The sequence below is a fragment of the Podarcis muralis genome, chromosome 7, assembly GCF_964188315.1.
Source record: "Podarcis muralis chromosome 7, rPodMur119.hap1.1, whole genome shotgun sequence".
Classification (NCBI taxonomy): Eukaryota; Metazoa; Chordata; class Lepidosauria; order Squamata; family Lacertidae; genus Podarcis; species Podarcis muralis.
In genome coordinates this window covers 85,180,342-85,200,400 of record NC_135661.1, presented here as the reverse complement: position 1 = coordinate 85,200,400, position 20,059 = coordinate 85,180,342, and the positions used below count along the sequence as shown (strand labels likewise).

At 48.8% G+C, this 20,059-nt stretch overlaps 1 protein-coding gene across 1 annotated transcript; it reads left to right on the top strand.

Annotated features, from left to right (window-relative positions):
• Positions 1 to 64: 64 nt before the first annotated feature.
• NFKBIB (NFKB inhibitor beta) lies at positions 65 to 16,632 on the top strand. Its single transcript, XM_028742084.2, has 6 exons — positions 65 to 711; positions 3,013 to 3,118; positions 5,134 to 5,362; positions 5,908 to 5,996; positions 7,820 to 8,053; positions 13,697 to 16,632. The coding sequence occupies exons 1-6, from the start codon at positions 296 to 298 to the stop codon at positions 13,733 to 13,735; spliced, it is 1,113 nt and encodes a 370-aa protein (XP_028597917.2). The 5' UTR covers positions 65 to 295; the 3' UTR covers positions 13,736 to 16,632.
• Positions 16,633 to 20,059: the final 3,427 nt, after the last annotated feature.

Genomic DNA, 20,059 nt, shown 5'->3' with positions numbered 1-20,059 from the left:
CCCATGGGGACTACCGCTCCCGACGTGCCTTGCGAGAGAGCCAAGATGGGACCCGGATGCTGAGAGGCCCGGGACCACAGCTCCCGGCATGCTCCGCGGGAAAGGGGAAAGAACTACGGCTCCCGGCATGCCTCTGTGCGACTGCGCCGACCAGACGCCAGTCTGGGGATTCCCCAGGCCGCTGAAATCCCCCCGGTGAGGCAGGAGCGGCGGCGGGGCAGCGGGTCGCTCTGCCCGGACTCTCCCTATGGCCCTGCGGCCCTCCAGGCCTTTCCTGTAGGCTCTCTCCCCCGCCATGGCCTCCGAAGCTGCTGCTCAGGGCGGCCCGCGGGAGCCCAAGCGGGTGGAAGGCGACGACTGGTGCGACAGCGGCCTGGGCTCCCTCAGCGAGGCCCAGCTGGGCCAGATCCAGGGAGACGCGGGCCTGGTGGGCCCGGGCGAGGGGGAGGAGGGGCCTGGGCGCCGGGCCCTGACCCCTGACCCCGGCCCCTCGGGCCCCACCGGCCCTCAGAAGGCGCTCTCAGAGGAAGAGGAGGATGACCTGGAGCGGCTGGACTCTGCCCTCGGGGACTCCCTGAGGGGAGACGAGGACGTGGGTGCCATCGTGGACGGCGTGGGGGCCGTGCGCCTGGAGAACGGGGCCTCGGCGGTGGTGGCCCCCGAGGCCTGGCTGCACCACGTGCTGGGCTTCGTCACCGAGGACGGGGACACGTACGTACAGTGGTACCTCGGGTTACAGACGCTTCAGGTTACAGACGCTTCAGGTTACAGACTCCGCTAACCTGGAAATAGTACCTCGGGTTCAGAACTTTGCTTCAGGATGAGAACAGAAATTGTGCAGCAGCGGCAGCAGGAGGCCCCATTAGCGAATTATGTTCTTAACCCGAGGTACCACTGTAGATAGATATAGGTACAGTGGTACCTCGGGTTACATACACGTCAGGTTACATACGCTTCAGGTTACAGAGTCCACTAACCCAGAAATATTACCTCGGGTTGAGAACTTTGCTTCAGGATGAGAACAGAAATCGTGGCGCGGCGGCAGCAGGAGGCCTCATTAGCTAAAGTGGTGCTTCAGGTTAAGAACAGTTTCAGGTTAAGAACGGACCTCCGGAACGAATTAAGTTCTTAACCCACGGTACCACTGTAGATAGATATAGGTACAGTGGTACCTTCAGGTTACAGACTCCACTAACCCAGAAATAGTACCTTGGGTTGAGAAATTTGCTTCAGGATGTGAACAGAAATTGTGCTCTGGCGGCGCGGCAGCAGCAGGAAGCCCCATTAGCTAAAGTGGTGCTTCAGGTTAAGAACAGTTTCGGGTTAAGAACTGACCTCTGGAACGAATTAAGTATTTAACCCGAGGTACCACTGTACTGTGTCGGAAGGAAACTGGCATCAGAAGGCTTTCTCATAATATGGGAACGGAGCTGCAGAGTTTCCCCGTCTTCCTTGGGTCGGCAGCGGCTGTACCTGAGCACCAAACTCTGCTGAGCCTGGGCATACTGGTTTCGATCTGCCTGCTCGTGAATGAGGATTTGGTCTTTTTTTGCTCAGGAGCCTCCCTGTGCCTGTAGTGGCCGCCGATTCCGACCACCGCTACAGGCACCAGTGGCTGATGAGGCTTCTTCCAGCTGTTGCGGTTCAGGAGCTGCCTTCTGGCCTGCTCTTTTTTGCTCTGCTGAAGGGAACTATCCGCTGTGATCGATTCCTTCACCGGATTGTTTCTAGCACTTTTGCATTTGCACAGAGATGTCAGGGCATCTTGAAACATAAGCTCTGTGCTGGTAGGCTAGAACAGCTTCTTACATAAGAACACACCTGGTACGCCTAATCAGGTGACAGGAATTCTGTGCTGGTGAATGGATGGGCTGGTGGAGGAATGGTCTCTCTCTCTCTCCATTCTGTCTCTGTCTGTTCGCTGGGTTTCTGTGCTTACTTTGGAATAAGCTCTGCCTCCTCCCCACAGCGTGTTTGGAAAAAGAGAGGAGTGTTTTGTTTTTTACCAGGCTGCTAAGTGGCTGGTATTTCATTTTGCATGCTGGTCGCAGAGGAGGGGGCTTTTTTCCTTCTGTAGCCAGCATAAAAGCAGGTGACTCAGAGCTGGATAGTAAACTAATTAGCTGACTACTATTTTTTGTGGGCTTAGGACGCGGGTGGTGCTGTGAGTAAAACCTCAGCGCCTAGGGCTTGCCGATCGCATGGTCGGCGGTTCGAATCGCTCCCGTCTTCGGTCCCAGCTCCTGCCCACCTAGCAGTTCGAAAGCACCCCTAAGTGCAAGTAGATAAATAGGTACCGCTTTATAGCGGGAAGGTAAACGGCGTTTCCGTGTGCTGCGCTGGTGCTGGCTCGCCAGAGCAGCTTCGTCACGCTGGCCACGTGACCCGGAAGTGTCTCCGGACAGCGCTGGCCCCCGGCCTCTTAAGTGAGATGGGCGCACATCCCTAGAGTCGGACACGACTGGCCCGTACGGGCAGGGGTACCTTTACCTTTTTAATTTTTTGTGGGCTTATTTAAATCTCAAAATTAGAACAAAGACTCGACTAGGCCTGATCAGATCCCATGCAAGCCAGTATCTACTATGTCCTCTTCTGGGTTTTGTTTTGTTTTTTGCCGGGGGCAGGGGTAACCCTGCAAAGTGCCCTTTTATGAGCACTGACTGTTCCGTTGGCGATACTCTGCCTATTTCTAAAATAACACAAGTGAGAACTCAGATACTAATCCTATGCGCACATTTGGCTTTAATTCAAGCAACGACATTTAAGGTAGAGTTGCTATTTATTTATTCTTTAAGTTTCTAAACATCTTCTGAGTTGGAGAACAGTTTCTTCTAATACAGTCCTCTTTTTGAAAACTCTGGACAGCCACAAAATAATGGAAAGCTGCAGCCGCTTGAGATCTCCTTGTTTTGTATTCCCCGTCTGTGTTGGAAAATGTTGTGGTTTTTTTCCCTAAGCAAAAAGAGACTTTTGCCCCTCTCAGCAGCCTCTGTTATTTCCTGTTGTTTCCAGAGCTCTCCACTTGGCCGTCATCCACGAGCACGAGGCCTTTCTGGATTCCATCCTGCAGTACACCCAAGGGACGGATTACCTGGATATTCAGAATGACCTTGGACAGGTTGGATTGAGGCGCACTTTTGCTCTGCTCTGTTGTGGGACTCAGTTTCCCGAAGCTCGTAATGCACATCAGGAGCCTTCGCTGTAGAGAACAGCAGTCTGCGCAATTACCATATTTTTCGCTCTATAAGACGCACCAGACCACAAGACGCACCTAGTTTTTGGAGGAGGAAAACAAGGAAAAAATATATTCTGAATCTCAGAAGCCAGAACAGCAAGAGGGATTGCTGCGTAGTGAAAGCAGCAATCCCTCTTGCTGTTCTGGCTTCTGGGATAGCTGCGCAGCCTGCATTCGCTCCATAAGACGCACACACATTTCCCCTTACTTTTTAGGAGGGAAAACGTGAGTCTTATAGAGCAAAAAATACGGTATGCAGACTTAGACACCTGCTTTGGAACTTTTAAGGTAAAAAATTTCAAGGCGGCGTGCATTGAAAACAAGGTTGGAAATCTCAAAAAGAAGCAAAGGAAGGCAATTTTTTTTATATAAGTCTTAAAGCACAGAGGAGCAGTAAAACAGCAAATGAAATCAAAGTCTTCACCAGCAACCTCAAACGTAACAAAAGCAGCAGAACCACATCTCCCAGGTTTCTCTCTGGCTAGCATTTGTTTCACCCTAGAAAGGAGAAATACTTAGGAACATAAGAACTACCCTATACTCACTCATATCTTTGGTCCATCTAGGACTACAAATCCCACCATCCCTAGCTAACAGGACCAGTGGTCTGGGATGATGGGAGTTGCAGTCCCAAAACATCTGGAGGGCCTAGTTTGCCTATGCCTGATCTAGCTCAGTATTGTCAGTGTGGTGTAATGGTTAGAGTGCGGGACTATGACCTTGGGAGTTCCCCTACTGCAAGAAGCAAAGCTACAGGGAACCAGGCAGAGGGCCTTCTCGGTGGTGGCGCCCTCCCATCAGACGTCAAAACAACTATCTGACTTTTAGAAGACATCTGAAGGCAGTCTTGTTCAGGGAAGTTTTTAATGTGTGGCATTTTAACGTATTCTTAATCTTTGTTGGAAGCCGCCCAGAGTGGCTGGGGAAACCCAGCCAGATGGGCGGGGTACAAATAATAAATTATTATTGTTATCATCATCATTGTTATACTATACTGGCTGGCAGCGACTCACCAGGATTTCAGGCAAGATTCTCTCCCAACCCTACCTGGAGATTAAACCTGGAACTGCCTGCTTGCAAGGCAGGTGCTCTACCTGAGCTTACTGCCTTTTCACTCATGATGAGGAAGGGCCTCTGGCGCATGCACAGGTTCATAGGGGAGCAAGAGGTTGCTCTGATTCCTCTTCCCCGAGTCCATATAAGACCGTCAATGTTAAAACCAACCCGTTGTATAGTTCCTGAAAATGCTTAAGATGATGACATCTGGAAGGCCACAAGTTCCCCTCCTCTGCCTTGTCATCCCAGGAGCGAGGGGCATTTTCTCATAGGCCCATATAAGTTCAGCACAAACAGTTGGGCCTGGTGAGCATTTAAGGTCCCCAATCCTAATCTGCGGGTTGCCATCCGATTGGATTTTATTCTGATCCTGCTCTGATTTGAGGATGTGTTTTACAGTGGTGCCCCGCAAGACGAATGCCTCGCAAGACGAAAAACTCGCTAGACGAAAAGGTTTTCCGTTTTTTGAGTCGTTCCGCAAGACGAATTTCCCTATGGGCTTGCTTCGCAAGACGAAAAGTCTTGCGAGTTCTAGCGAGTTTGTTTCCTTTTTCTTAAAGCCGCTAAGCCGTTAATAGCCGCTAAGCCGTTAATAGCCATGCTTCGCAAGACGAAGAGACTCGCGGAACGGATTAATTTCGTCTTGCGAGGCACCATTGTAATTGATTGTCTGATTTTATGCTAATGTATTATACATTTGATGTTAGCCGCTCTGAGCCCAGCTTCGGCTGGGGAGGGCAGGATATAAATAAAACTGATGATGATGATGATGATGATGATGATGATGATGATGCAAGTGGCTCTTCTCGAACTCAGGCCCTTTCTCGTTTTCTCTTCCCCAGACAGCACTTCACATCGCGGTCATCCTGGGGGCTGCCGATTTTGTGGGCAAGCTCGTGTCGGTGGGAGCCGGTCTCTGCGTGCAGGAAAAGGGCGGCCACACCGCTTTGCACCTGGCGTGCCGAGAAGGGCAGCGGGAGTGCGTGCAGATCCTCCTGGCGCCGCATGTTGCGCAAAGGCCCTGCGAAGGCAGCGGCTTTCGGGCCCAACTGGACTGCACCAATTTCGATGGTACCTCTCCTGGGCCCTCTGGGGGAGATAGTTGCTTGGTCTCGTTGAAGTCCTCCATAATAAGGAGACAGTAGGGTCTAGCGAAGAGCAGGTTTAAAATGCCAAAGGTTTCCAGTCCTTGTGAGTATCGTGGGTGGGAGAATGAGATGGATCAGCAAGAATCTTCCAAACTTTTAATATTTAAAATATCAGACTTAGAAGTTGGCGGGCAGTTAAAGTGGAATGGATTCGTTTTCCACCACTTGTGGTTGAGGATTTGCGAGCTTCGCATACTTTTGCGTTATACACGTCTGCCCATTTTCCACTTTTCCCCATCTTCTTTTGTTCCTTTTCAAGATTGTGCTGTTCCTTCCTCTTACTGCAGCGCCTACCTCAGTTTTTCTCTTTGCTTGGGAACCAAATTCTAATCCATATCATTTCTTAATTTGGGATTTCCACTTGCCATTTTGTGGTGGTGGTGATTATAAATTTGTGTTACACAAGGTAGTTTCTCCACCTCAGTGCCTGGGCTGCCGCAGAACTGTGTCCCATCTCTCTTTCCGTAGGTTACACGCCCCTGCATGTTGCCGTCTTGCGGAAAGACTTGGACGTGGTCAGCCTCTTAATCTCCGGGGGAGCTGATCTCAACAAACCGGTTAGTTTCAGAGGCGGTGGTGAAATAGACACACATAGGTGATTATCCTGCAGGAGGTATGCATGCTGTTTTCCCCGTACACTTGAAAAGGAACCCTCAGGGTAACAACACAGAGTCATCCAGTGTGGTGTAGTGGTTAAGAGCGGTGGACTCGTAATCTGGTGAACCGGGTTCGCGTCTCCGCTCCTCCACATGCAGCTGCTGGGTGACCTTGGGCCAGTCACACTCCTCTGAAGTCTCTCAGCCCCACTCACCTCACAGAGTGTTTGTTGTGGGGGAGGAAGGGAAAGGAGAATGTTAGCCGCTTTGAGACTGCTTAGGGTAGTGATAAAGCGGGATATCAAACCCAAACTCTCTTCTTCTTCTTCATCATCCTTCCCCCACCAGCACCTTTAAGAAGCGTGTTGAATTAATTCACCCTGTGAATTAGCAGCAGTGGGATAAGAAGAAACACTTTAAAAAGAGGCTTTAGAAGATTAGATAAATTCATGGAGGAGAGGTTTGTTGGGATACTGCCAGGGAGACATCATCCATCAAGCCCCATGCCGTCTCCGGACGACCCATCGATCTCTCGTAGAAACGCAGTATCAATCAATTAGCGACATGAGCTCCAGAAATTACTTGCCACATTCCAGAACTGATGCACGCTCTTATCAGCAGATAATGCGCAGCGAAAGATGCACCCAGGAGAGCATTATTTACGTTTATTCAGCGTTGGTCAGAACAAAGAACACATCATGACTGCCTGCTTCAGTATTCAGGCACAGAGAGAGAAACGAAAGCATAGACACAACAGTGACATCCTGTGAAACAGGAAATACGCAGGCTGTGACACAAACATCCTGCTCCCTTTTAAGGTGGAACGGTAATATCCTAACAAGGTTTACCAGTGGCTGTTACCTATGCTGGTTCTTGTGCTCAAATCCTGCTTATGGGTTTTCCACAGGCCTCTCTCTGGTTGTCCCCTGTGAGGCCAGGATGCTGGACTAGGTCTGATCTGACACCAGTGTCCTTACCTCTGATTTTTGTCTGTGTGAGCTTCGCCCCTTTAGCACTGCCTGTCCCCCTTTGTGACTCTGTCCTTCCTTTCAAGAAGCGTTCAGTGACACTCCAGTGCCCCTTTTGCCCGCCTGGTGCCTCCCAGCTGCCTCTGACTACAACTCCCAGCAGCCCCAGCAAAGGCTGGACTACTTAATAATAATAATAATAATAATAATAATAATAATAATAATTATTATTATTTATACCCCGCCTTTCCCAGCCAAGGCCGGGCTCAGGGCGGCTAACAAGCAGTAATAAAAACAAGTTGAATGAATACAACTTAAAAAACAAGATTAAAATACAACAATTAAAATATTGAAATATTAAAAGGCAGCCTCATCACAGGAGGAGAAAGGAAAAAGAAAGAGGGGGAGGGAATCAAATTGGCTCCAAGCCAAAGGCCAGGCGGAACAACTCCATCTTACAGGCCCTGCGGAAAGAAATCAGATCCTGCAGGGCCCTGGTCTCATGAGGCAGAGCGTTCCACCAGGCTGGGGCCAGTGTTGAAAAGGCCCTGGCTCTGGTTGAAGCTAATCTAACTTCCTTAGGGCCCGGGACCTCTAGGGTGTTGCTATTTATGGACCTTGAGGCTCTCCGTGGGGCATACCGGGAGAGGCGGTCCCGTAGGTACGAGGGTCCTAGGCCGTGAAGGGCTTTAAAGGTCAAAAGCAGTTAGTGGCTCAGCTGGGGCAGATCCATGGCTCCCGACGTACCTGCCAACCCCAGAGCTCCCAGCGCAAGGCGCTGCGCGTCCCCTTCACCTTCTCCCGTCTTGCCGGCAGGAGCTGAGCTGTGGGCGGAGTCCTCTTCACCTGGCAGTGGAGTCTCAGAACCCAGAGGTGGTGGAGTGCCTGCTGCGCGCTGGAGCGGACCCGGAGTCCCGCATGTATGTTGGCTACACCCCCATGTACAGCGCCTTGCACCGGCCCGACCAAAAGATCCCCCAGCTCTTGCGGGAGTTTGGCTCAGAGGAGCCAGACTGGGACTCGGAGGAGAGTTTGGACAGCAACAGCGAGGTGAGTTTGGGCTATCACAGCTAGCACTGTTAGCACTGTTAGAAGTGCTAACATTGAAAAAAATGAATATGGAAGGGAGGAGGGCAACGTATGAAGAAATATTAAGGAGGACTGATAAAGGATGGAAGTTAAAACCCTATAACAGCATAGTGAACGCCTTCACGGGATGGTTACAATACCACCAAGTAAACGAGGATAAGAAATTAGGATTTAGTGGGGGGAAATCAAGATATCAAATTGAAATTATAGAGGGCAGGACATAGGTAAAGGTAAAGAGACCCCTGAACATTAGGTCCAGTCGTGGCCGACTCTGGGGTTGCGGCGCTCATCTTGCTTTACTGGCCGAGGGAGCCGGCGTACAGCTTCTGGGTCATGTGGCCAGCATGACTAAGCCGCTTCTGGTGAACCAGAGCAGCACACGGAAACGCCGTTTACCTTCCCACTGGAGCGGTACCTATTTATCTACTTGCACTTTGACGTGCTTTCGAACTGCTAGGTTGGCAGGAGCAGGGACCGAGCAACGGGAGCTCACCTTGTCACGGTGATTCAAACCGCCGACCTTCTGATCAGCAAGTCCTAGGCTCTGTGGTTTAACCCACAGCGCCACCTGCGTCCCCTGCATAGGACATAACTTCTATAAAAAATGTATGAATATTTGTTGGAATGGAATACAAAAGACAAACTGACGAAGTTATGATAAAATGGGCAGTTGATTTCGGTTATAATATTGATTATGATGATTGGGTAAGATTATGGACAGAAGGTTTGAGGTTCACGGCGTTCTCCACTAAAAGAAAATTTAATGAAAATGATGTACCGCTGGTATATCACCCTGTTTAAACTAGCAAAAATGTATGGAGTAAGTAATAAAATGTGTTGGAAATATAAAACAAAAGACGGTGAATTTTTTCACATGTGGTGGACGTGTGAAAAAATGAAAAAATATTGGGACATGATATATAACGAAATGAAAAAACTATTTAAATACACTTTCCCAAAGAAACCAGAAGCGTTTTTGCTAGGGATAACAGGGGATGAATTAAAAAAGGAAGATTACAAACCATTCATGTATGCAACGACCGCCGCTAGAATCTTAGAGGCTCAGAAATTGTAATCCCAAGAAATCCCAACTTTAACGGAGTGGCAGACAAAAATGTTTGAATACATAGAATTGGCAAAATTGACTTATAAGATTCGGAACCAAAAAGAAGCAAAGTTCGAAAAGGATTGGAGTAAATTTATTGAATATATATACTGCGTAATTGTAAGAATTTAAAAACTGTAGCAGGATTACTGTAAATCTTGTGATGTGGATGGAGTGTAAATAAGAAACTGTAAGAAAAGATTTGAGACATGAAAACCGTTGAAGGGATGGAAGGAAGTCCGGGCGCAATAAGGCGCAGGGTAAATAAGAAGACATACAATTTTTTGAATGTATGAGTATTTGTTTTATTTGTTGTTGTTACAAAAAAGCAATAAAAAGTATTTTGGGGGGGGGAAATAGACCCCTCAAGCTATGAGATCTGGGGCTACAGGTGCTTCGCATTTCCTCCCCCCCACCAACATATATTTTTTAAAAATAGATTTATTAAGAGTTTCAACATCATAAATTATCAAAAACATATCATCTTCGTCGTCCCCCCCATTTCTCCCCCTCCCCCAAGAAACCCCCCCCCCCAGACTTCCCTCAGATCCTCTCTCTGGTTTTTCAACACATATTATTCTCTGCATATTCTAAAATCGTAAAAATCCTTGTCTATCTATTATGTGAACAATAATAAATTTGGGTATGTTTATTCAAAACCTGCTAAGGTGTCCAAATCATTTTGTTTTGGTTTTTTTAGTAATTTGTAAAAAGTTCCCATTCTTCTTTAAAGCCACAGTTACCCTTGTCTCACAGTTTGTATGTCAGTTTCGCCACTTCCGCATAGTCCATCAATTTCCCTTGCCACTGTTCTTTTGTCGGGATTTCTCCGTTCTTCCATCCTTGTGCTGTCAAGACTCTTGCCGCCGTTGTCGCGTGCATAAATAAATTCTTTATTTTCCTTGGCAGGTCTTTTTCTACAATCCCCCAATATATATATTTTTAAAGCGGCTTTTAATAACAACCAACTCACAGACAAATAAACGGAAGGGAAAATCAGGCGAAGGAAATTGTAAATTGTTGCAGTTGCCAATAAAGAAATATAGGATATAGCTGTTTGGTTTTCTGTCAGTAATAATAATAAATTTGTTACTTGTACCCCGCACATCTCACTGGGTTGCCCTAACCACTCTGGGTCTATAATGAAACATGTCGAGAGGAAAAGGATGTGTGGTCTGTAAATATGAAGGGCTCCATAGTCTAAACCAGTGGTTTACCAACTTTTTTTGACCCACTGCCCCCTTGGTCCTGTAAACTCATCCCCAGTTCCCCCGACCATGCAAAAAGCATTATTCAAAATAGCGGTTTGCACAGCCCACTAAGCAAGATAATAACACAATAAAATTCCAAACAGTAACAATTGCACATTTTTTTGCAAAACCCAAGTAAAAGCATTTAATGTACTGTATTTTTCGCTCCATAAGACGCACCTGACCATAAGACGCACCTAGTTTTTAGAGGAGGAAAACAAGAAAAATAATATTCTAAACGAAACAGTGGATATATGATTTTTGTGGTCCATGCTGTGGCCACAGACATGTGATTTGACAGTGAGTTTGGGGTAGCCCAATGCAAAAATCCTGAGCATCCATGGGCTTTTACCCCCCCCCCTCCCAGGCAGCCTCCGCTAGCGTCCCTTATCTCCCTCCCCAATCGCTTTCTGATCAGCTGCTTCCTTTCAACACTCCCTTCCCTCTTGTTTGCCTTAGTGTCTTTTCTCAGCTGGAGCAGTTTTTTGCTCCTCCTTTTCTTCTGATTTCTCTCCTCATTGCTTTAGTCTTCCTGTCTCCTCTCCTTGCAAGTTCCCTGTCTTTACCTCCCCCCACCCAGGCAGCCTCCTTTATTGCTTTGTTGTTGTTGTTTAGTCATTTAGTCGTTTAGTCGTGTCCGACTCTTCGTGACCCCATGGACCAGAGCACGCCAGGCACCTCTGTCCTCCACTACCTCCTGCAGTTTGGTCAAACTCATGCTGGTAGCTTTGAGAACACTGTCCAACCATCTCGTCCTCTGTCGTCCCCTTCTCCTTGTGCCCTCCATCTTTCCCAACATCAGGGTCTTCTCCAGGGAGTCTTCTCTTCTCATGAGGTGGCCAAAGTACTGGAGCCTCAGCTTCAGGATCTGTCCTTCCAGTGAGCACTCAGGGCTGATTTCCTTCAGAATGGATAGGTTTGATCTTCTTGCAGTCCATGGGACTCTCAAGAGTCTCCTCCAGCACCAGAATTCAAAAGAATCAATTCTTCGGTGATCAGCCTTCTTGATGGTCCAGCTCTCACTTCCATACATCACTACTGGGAAAACCATGGCTTTAACTATACGGAACTTTGTTGGCAAGGTGACGTCTCTACTTCTCAAGATGCTAGCATCTTGCTCTTTATTGCTAGCATCCCTTATCTCCCTCCCCGATGGCTTGCGGATTAGCGGCTTTGTTTCAACACCCACTTCCCTCTTTCAAAAAAATAAAACTTCGTCTGCTTTTCACCCCTGGGCAGTACCACCCACTTTGGGAACCGCCAGTCTAAATTCTGTAGTCTTGTATAAATTTACCAAGCCCTGAGCAACTTAGGCCTGGAATATCTCCAGGATGACTTGAACCCTTCCACTCCAGCTTGATCACTGAGATCATCTACAGGAGCATTGGTGGTTGTTCCCCAAGTTAACGAGGCTCATTTGACAACGAGGAGGTACCCAAACTTTCGAGTCCTTGGCTCAGTCCTGTGAACACCCTGTCAAGGGAGATTCAGCAGGCACCTTTTGTGCCAACTTTTAAACGCCTGCCAAAAACCTTTCTATTCTGGCATGAAAAGAGGCAAAAATGACCCGAAAAGTGTGCGAAAACATCAAAAATGGCGCAAAACCAGCGTCTAGCACTCTTGCGAGCCTTTGCAAGTGCAATCCAGGGAGCGCTTGTGCAAACCTTTGAAGCCGGTGGAGAGCTGGAGTTTGAGCAAGGAGGTTTGGAGGGAGCGATTGTGGTGTTTGCAGGCTTTTCCAGTGGTGTTCCCAATATATGCGATTTCACTTAAATGTGCAGTTGCACAGAACCGAGCCCCCGTGTAAATGGGGAGTTGCCTGTATTGCAAGTTCAAGGTGGCCAGGGAGAGGGCCTTCTCTGTGGCAGCCCCTAAGTTGTGGAATTCCCTCTCCACAGAGATGCACCGAGCGCCTTCAGCCATTCAGCTTTTGGCAAATGCTAAAAACCCTGCTCTTTAAATCCTGGCCTTTGACCCTTGAGCTGTGGGTTTTCAGGACCCTCCCCTATTCCTGTAACCGCACTCTGCTATAAATGCTGAATTTTAATTGCTGCAACCTGCCCTGGTGAAGGGCAGACAGTGAATTCAACGGTGATAGTGACCTTTGCCCCCCAGAGTTTGCGAGAGTAAAATGGATGGTGCTTTCTTGTTTTTGCTCTGTTTTGCTTGGTGGGGGATGAGTGTTCAGACCCCTGGGCTCTCACTTGTGCAGTGCCTCAGGGTTCTGTCCTCTCCCCCATGCTTTTCAACATCTACATGTAGCCACTGGGAGAGATCATCGGGGGTTTGGGCTGGATGTTCATCAGTATGCAGATGACACCCAGCTCTACCTCTCTTTCAAATCAGAACCACTGAAGGTGGTGAAGGTCCTGTGTGAGTGTCTGGAGGCGGTTGGAGGATGGGTGGCAGCTAACAGATTGAGGTTGAATCCTGACAAGACAAAAGTACTGTTTTGCGGGGACAGGAGGTGGGCAGGTGTGGAGGACTCCGTGGCCCTGAATGGGGTAACTGTGCCCCTGAAGGACCAGGTGTGCAGCCTGGGAATCATTCTGAACTCACAGCTGTCCATGGAGGCACAGGTCAATTCTGTGTCCAGGGCAGCTGTTTACCAGCTCCATCTGGTACGCAGGCTGAGACCCTATCTGCCAGCAGACTGTCTCACCCAGCGTGGTGCATGCTCTAGTTATTGCCCTCTTGGACTACTGCAATGCGCTCTATGTGGGGCTACCTTTGAAGGTGACCTGGAAACTACAACTAATCCAGAATGCGGCAGCTAGACTGGTGACTGGGAGTGGCCACTGAGATCATATAACACCGGTCTTGAAAGTCCTACATTGGCTCCCAGTATGTTTCTGAGCACAATTCAGAGTGTTGGTGCTGACTTTTAAGGAGCGTGTCCACCCCCATTGTTCTGCCTGGACACTGAGGTCCAGCGCTGAGGGCCTTCTGGCGGTTTCCTCACTGCAAGAAGCCAAGTTACAGGGAACCAGGCAGAGAGCCTTCTTAGTAGTGGCACCTGCCCTGTGGAACGCCCTCCCACCAGATGTCAAAGAGAAAAACAACTACCAGACTTTTAGAAGACATCTGAAGGCAGCCCTGTTTAGGGAAGCTTTTAACATCTGATTAAATATTAATACTTTGTTGGAAACTGCCCAGAGTGACTGGGGAAACCCAGCCAGATGGGCAGGTTATAATTATTATTATTATTATTATTATTATTATTATTATTATTATTATTATTATTCCCAGGAGGAATATGATGACATCGTGATCAACCGCGGGCATTAGAAGACCAGGCAAGGGGTCCACTTCATCTCCCAGGCTGTGTTCCGTTAACCATGCCTCCGCCTCTGGCAGCCAGCTGTGGTTTCTGTAGCAACTGCATTCTTCACTGTGAGCTAGATCTGACTTATTTATAGGAGCTGAGGAAGGGGCTGGGGAGGGAGCTGCGTCGTCCGCCGAAGAGAGCGCTCCCTTAGCTCCATTCCAATTTACGCTCCACTATTGGTTTGTTTTCCTGTCTGTTCCCAAAGTTCTAATGACTTCTGTTTTTTGTTTGATGTCCGGAATAAATAAATAAAAAGGTTTGTATTGGGGGCACCTGATCATAGCTGCTTTGGCATCTCTGAAACGTGTACCCTGTAGGTTTGAATTCTTCCCCGCTACCTCAATCCCTGCTAGCTTGAGAGATAGGAAGGAGCTAAACCACATCTCGGTGTCATCAAACGCACATCTGAGCTGGGTGGTGTGTGTGTCTGATTCCAGACCCAAAATTTGGATGTTCTACATTGCCTCGAGTTCTGTTTTAAAACACCTCTTTTGTTGTGTTTGGGGGTTTTGGGCAGGGTTTTGGCCCGGGTTAGGATTCAACCACCCCCCGCTTAACCCACTAGATCTTACAGTAGTGATGACTCAAGATTGATGGGTGCATATATATGTAGACACACACACACACACCTCTCTCCACCGTGAAACCTTTGCAGGAAATACCTTCTCTCTGCAACCAAGCTTCCTCGTGAATTTATTTCTTTTTAGGTTCCCTGGTGTTCGTTTGCTCAAACCTCGCTTTTATGGCTCTTCTCCTGCCTGTACATTGAGCCTCGTTTAGGTTGGGAATGGGTTGGGCCAGAAGACAGGGGGTGAGAGTAGGAACAGATTGTGGCAACTTCCCTTCCTCCCTCCCTCCAGTAGATGGACCAGGACTGTGCCTTTGCTATATGTGAAGGAGAGCGGCTCCAATCAGGTGGTGCTTGTATGTCCTTTGTCCCTCCTGCCACTGAGAAACCAGCCAATCGCCTCCACTTCCAGGCTTACGACCACTTTCCCCTTCTCTTCATCCTAAACATGAACTGCTATTGTTCCCTGAGCCATCTTCTGCAGCCTGTAAGAGCCTCCCTGCGCCAGCTTATCCATTTGCCCCCCTTACCCCCTGCCCTCAATTGCCCTCTTTAACCTCCCTCCCAAGGCTGCAGCTTGCGGGCAGCAATCTTTCCCATCCCTCTGCCCAGCCAATGCCTTGAATCATCTCTGGGCAAGTGGGGAAGATGTGGGCAGGCTGCCCGGGCCATTGTGCTTTCCAGGAACTGGGTCACTAAGACCCAGGGACCCTGGATTCTTTCCTCTTTCTGGGTTTACTGCTTCTGCCCGCGCTGTACTCCTGATTCGTGCTATTGCGCCACCACACCCTTCCCCCTTTTGCCCTTTTCCACCACATTTTGACTGCCAGCAGCTGTGTGCCACATTCAGGAGTGGGGAAGAAGAAGTTCCCTTTAGTTGCCTAGTGGCCATGAGGTTGCCAGCCTCATATTAGGCAAGGCCAGACTGATACTGCCATAGCTTTTGGTTCTGACTCCCGTGTGAAAGCCCCTTGTTTGTGATTTTCTGTAGGAGAGGAAGCTTCGCCTGGTCCCTTAGAACTGAAGCTGTGTCCTGGTGGTGGGTGGCAGCCCTGCATGGGGCAAGGGACCCTTCCCTTCCCACAGACAGCCAAAAGGGTCTGCCTTCTGGGACAGCCAGCTGCTCAAATCACACCCGGCTCTTCTGAGGTTCCCAAAGGTGATTGGACTCCAGCTCCCATCATCAGCAATGGGTGAGGATGATGGGAGTTGTAGTCCAACGCTCTCTGGGCACCCTTGGACCGAAGACGGCTGCTTCAAGCATGTTTCAGATGAAATGCCCATCAGGAGGCCAGTGGTCCTGGACGTTTCTCCCCGAGACCACAGTTTTCTCTTGATTTCTAGCTGCTCTCAAGTCAAAAGGGGGGGTGCAGAGCATCTCTGGCAGCTTCCACCCAGCCGCCTCTGTGTCATTTGTGGCTTAGTTTTGCTAGCTCTAGCGGAAGTCTGAGGTTCCACTTCCTCTTTCCAGCAGTGCTCCGTTTTGCTGTGGTGTCTCAGCAACCGGCAGGCTCGGCCCCTTCTCTCTCTCTCTCCCCATATCTCTGCCTACATATGCAGTGTGTTGCATCGCTCTCAATGAATGTCACAGGTTGCTTTCTCAATCTGCTCTGCTAGCGGCAATGGGGCCGGGGGTAATGGCAGCATGTGGCGTTCTGCACCCCAGAAAGCAGCGAGAGGCGGGCTGGTGGGAGGGGAGCTCAGCTGCAAGGTGAAAAAGGAAGTTATAAGTAGTCCTGGCTGCATCTGTTTAGGAGGAGGTTGGGCTTTCCATCGTACCAAGAGGTAGGATTTTGGATCTGGGTAAGGACTGAGTGAGAGCAAGTTGGAGGGGCAAGGTTGTGGTTTCATAGAGGGCGCCAGTGTCTGGAGGTGGCAGCGTGGCACACCGCAGCTGGTGGGTCGATTTTGCCCACATCTGATAAGCTGATTTTTTCCCTTTGGCAGTCACAGCATCCACTTTTCCTGTGGCTCAGCAATGTGCCCTCTCATTGGAGCTGCTATTTAAATACATATATATAGTACCATATGTGTCTTCAACGAAAGGAGGAAATCCAGTCCCATCTTATGTACATACTTTGATTTCTTCCACTTGCAAACCCTGTCTGAAGGAACTGATTGTTCTTGGCTTCCATGAGGCTGGGTGTTTCGTTTCGTAGCTACGGTGTGGTTCTCCTGTGATCTGTTTTAATCTGTGTCTGTGACGGAGTTCTGTCTCTCTGCCTTCCATGTGTCTGTTGTATTATGTAGGTCTCTCTGGCCCTGATCAGATTAAAAGCTATGGATTTCTGTGTGGCTTTTTATTCATTCTCTCTCACTCTCTCTTTTGAGGAAGGAGGGCTCTGCGTGGATGGAGGAAGCTGATACATGTTGCATTCAAAAACCCCTCGCCCAACAAGGACAAAATATAGAATGATTGTACATAGCACATCCTAATCAGGCATTGAGGGAAGGCTAGTTGTCTGCCATCAACACCTAGATCAGCCTTTCTCAACCTGTGGGTCCTAAAAATATACCTCTCGGGTGTCAAAAGCCAGAGTAAACGTTAAAAAGCCAGGGTTAGAGATTATTTCTAACAGTGGGCAAGCTTTGTCATATAACTTAAGCGAGTAAAGGAGATTCTCGGGCGAAGTGAAGTGTTGTAATCTCCCTTGGGGAAATCTTTGCAGGTCGATTGTCTTTCAGCTGCAAAGGTGCAGGAGCCCTGCTGGTATGTGCGGCAGCCTCAGTCTCGGTCACATGCCAATTCAGTTGAAATCTGAAACCCCATTGTTGTGTCCATGTTCAAGAGATCAAAGAGGGTGTGTATACGAGGGTGGCAACACAAGACCGAGGCCTTCTCTGCAGTGGCTCCCCGTCTGCAGAATGCTCTCCCCAGGGAAGTTCGCCTGGCGCCTTCACTAGACATCTTTAGGCACCAGGAAAAAACGTTCCTTTTTAACCAGACCTTTGGTTGATCTGATTTACATCCTGTGCCCTTTTAAAATGTTTTTCTGTGTGTGTTGAGAGGGGGCTATTGGGTTGTTCTTTATTTTTATTAGGTATTTTATGGTTTTTTATCTTGATTTTATTCTGTGAACTGCCCTGAGACCCCTGGGTATAAGCGGTATATAAATAATAATAATAATAATAATAATAATAATAATAATAATAATAATAATAATAATACAGCTTGGAGGCACTTGGGGAATGTCAAGATCCGAAACCAAGGAGATCCAGACTTCCAGATTGCTTCTTTTGGACTTCGCTTTATTGAGTTGACTCCACGCCAGTGCTTTAAAGCAAACCCCCTCCCCGGTCATAGGAATATCCAAACACAACACCCCAACACGGATCACGCCCCACCCACCCAAAAACGAAACAAAAATCACACCGCATGTATGGGCAGCTTCCGAAAACTTCTGCCTCCCCACCGCTAACCAAAGAGGCCATTCGCAGGAGAGGGAGACAGATGGAAGATTCCAATCCGAACAGTCGAAGCAGATTAATCAGAGGGGAAGGGGGAGTGAGGGATGATTAGCTCAGTAGTGCCAGGGGTTAGTTAAAAAACAAATAGCCAATAAGACTTATTTGAGAGGGAGAGCTTATTTTTTAAAAAGGACCCTGCTTTAATCATGGAGCTTAATTCCCTCCTCCACCGGTGTGTGGGTATGTGGGTCTTGCAATGCTGTACACTCGTGGCAGTGTCCCCACCCCAGAGACCACCACTTCCCAGGCTTCAGAGCATGGAAGATTCACTTGTCTCCCGTGAACCAAAACGGGCCGCACACATCACTCTTGCACACCCAGAGAAGTTCGCCTGGCGCCTTCACTAGACATCTTTAGGCGCCAGGAAAAAACCAAAACGGGCCGCACACATCACTCTTGCACACACGAGGTTTGGCTCCCGGAGGGTGCGAGAGGAAGAATGCCCCCTGCTTCTGCATGACTCACTGTGCACCTCCTGCTGGGAAAGAAGAAAGCCCCGGCTTGGCAAACGATGGAGAGACACAACAGGCAGCCTCCTCCTCCTCCTCCAGAGGTGGACAGTCCATGCTCCAACAGCTGCGATCCACTGCAGAGGCCCCAGCAAAGCCACTTCGAAGGAGGCGAGGCCAGAGCCGCAACTCACACAGAGGTGCAACAGGCAGCCTCCTCCAAGGACGGATAATGGTGTTATTTTTTCAGCAGCAGGAGAGAAACAGTTATGCAAATGTGTGTGGTGTGGTGTGGTGTGCCTGCCAAGACTGGTAGGAAGGAGGCAAGCCAAGAGGCGTGACTCATGTAAACAGGCCACTTCCTGGGAGAAAGCTTAGGGTTCCTGGAGCTGCGGTTTACTGCATTAATGCATAAGAGTGTAGGAGTCCTGCTGGACCAAGCAAAGGCACAGGAGCCCTGCTGGAATGTGCGGCAACCTCAGTCTCGGCCACATGCCAATTCAGTTGAAATCTGAAACCCCATTGTTGCATCCATGTTCAAGAGATCAAAGAGGATGTGTATACAAGGGTGGCAACACGAGAGCGGGGCCTTCTCTGCAGTGGCTCCCCGTCTGTGGAATGCTCTCCCCAGGGAGATTCGCCTGGCGCCTTCACTAGACATCTTTAGGCGCCAGGAAAAAACATTCCTTTTTAACCAGGCCTTTGGTTGATCAGATTTACATCCTATGCCCTTTTAAAATGTGTTTTTGTGTGTGTTGGGAGGGGGCTATTGGGTTGTTGTTTTTTATTTTTATTAGGTAAAATAATAGCATCCTGTTCTCACAGTGGCTACCCAGATTAGGGCTGCCATACGTCCTGGAATAGGGCGGCATTTTTGCATCCGGGCGGATTTTCATGGAAACTGCAAACTGTCCGGGGAAACCCGGATGTTCAGTTCGGGGAATGTGGCAGCCCTAACCCAGATGCCTGTGCGAAGCCTGTCAGCAGACGTTTTGGACTATATAGCCTCCCATCACCCCTGAGCACACCAGCTCATGGGACTCGCTGTCCAAAATATCTTGACTGGCGCAAAACAAGACTGCATTGTGGACTTCCCACAGGATGCTGAACTAGGGTGGGCTCTTGGGATGGCTCAGTCGGTAGAGCACGAGACTCCTAGGTTCTGGGTTCGAGTCCCACCTTGGGCAAAAGATTCCTGCCGGACTAGGTGACGGTTGTGGTCCCTTCCAGGTCTACAGTTCTGTGATTACTGAATCTGTGGGCCATTGTCTTGATCCTGCAGAGGACTGTAGTTATGGTCTTGTCTATGTATTTCCTGGTACACAGCACAGGAATAGTAGGCCTCCTTTTATTTCGTAATATTATAGAATTGTAGAGTTAGAAGGGACCACAAGGAATCTGGCAAAGCGGACTCTCCTCACACTTCCGGGAGCAATAAAGGATGCTCTTGTGGAAGCGTAGAAGGGCTGTGCTATGAATCGACCCTGAAGATCTTGGCTTGGGTGTACGGAATAGCCGCAGCAGCACAGGGAGAACTTCAGATGTGGTCAGAGCTGGCCTGCTGGTTGGCGAAAAGAACCCTGAAGCGCAGCTGCCAGGGGCAAAAGTGTAGTAAAATCCAAAGGCAACACGATGGCCAAGTACAACAATGCGATGTCAATATAAACTCTTTATATAATCTATACAAAACATAGAACAATATGAAATATGCCCTCTCTGCAAAACCAAATGAATACTCTTGATGGATTCTCTTGAAAACAGAACCAAATAAACATAAGTCTTATAGCACCACTTCGGGA

Excerpts from the sequence above, each read along its gene's own strand:
- NFKBIB (XM_028742084.2), top strand. The coding sequence starts at position 296 with ATGGCCTCCGAAGCTGCTGCTCAGGGCGGCCCGCGGGAGCCCAAGCGG. Across the intron at positions 712-3,012 it reads GTCACCGAGGACGGGGACAC|AGCTCTCCACTTGGCCGTCA; the intron begins GTACGTACAGTG and ends TGTTGTTTCCAG. Across the intron at positions 3,119-5,133 it reads TTCAGAATGACCTTGGACAG|ACAGCACTTCACATCGCGGT; the intron begins GTTGGATTGAGG and ends TCTCTTCCCCAG.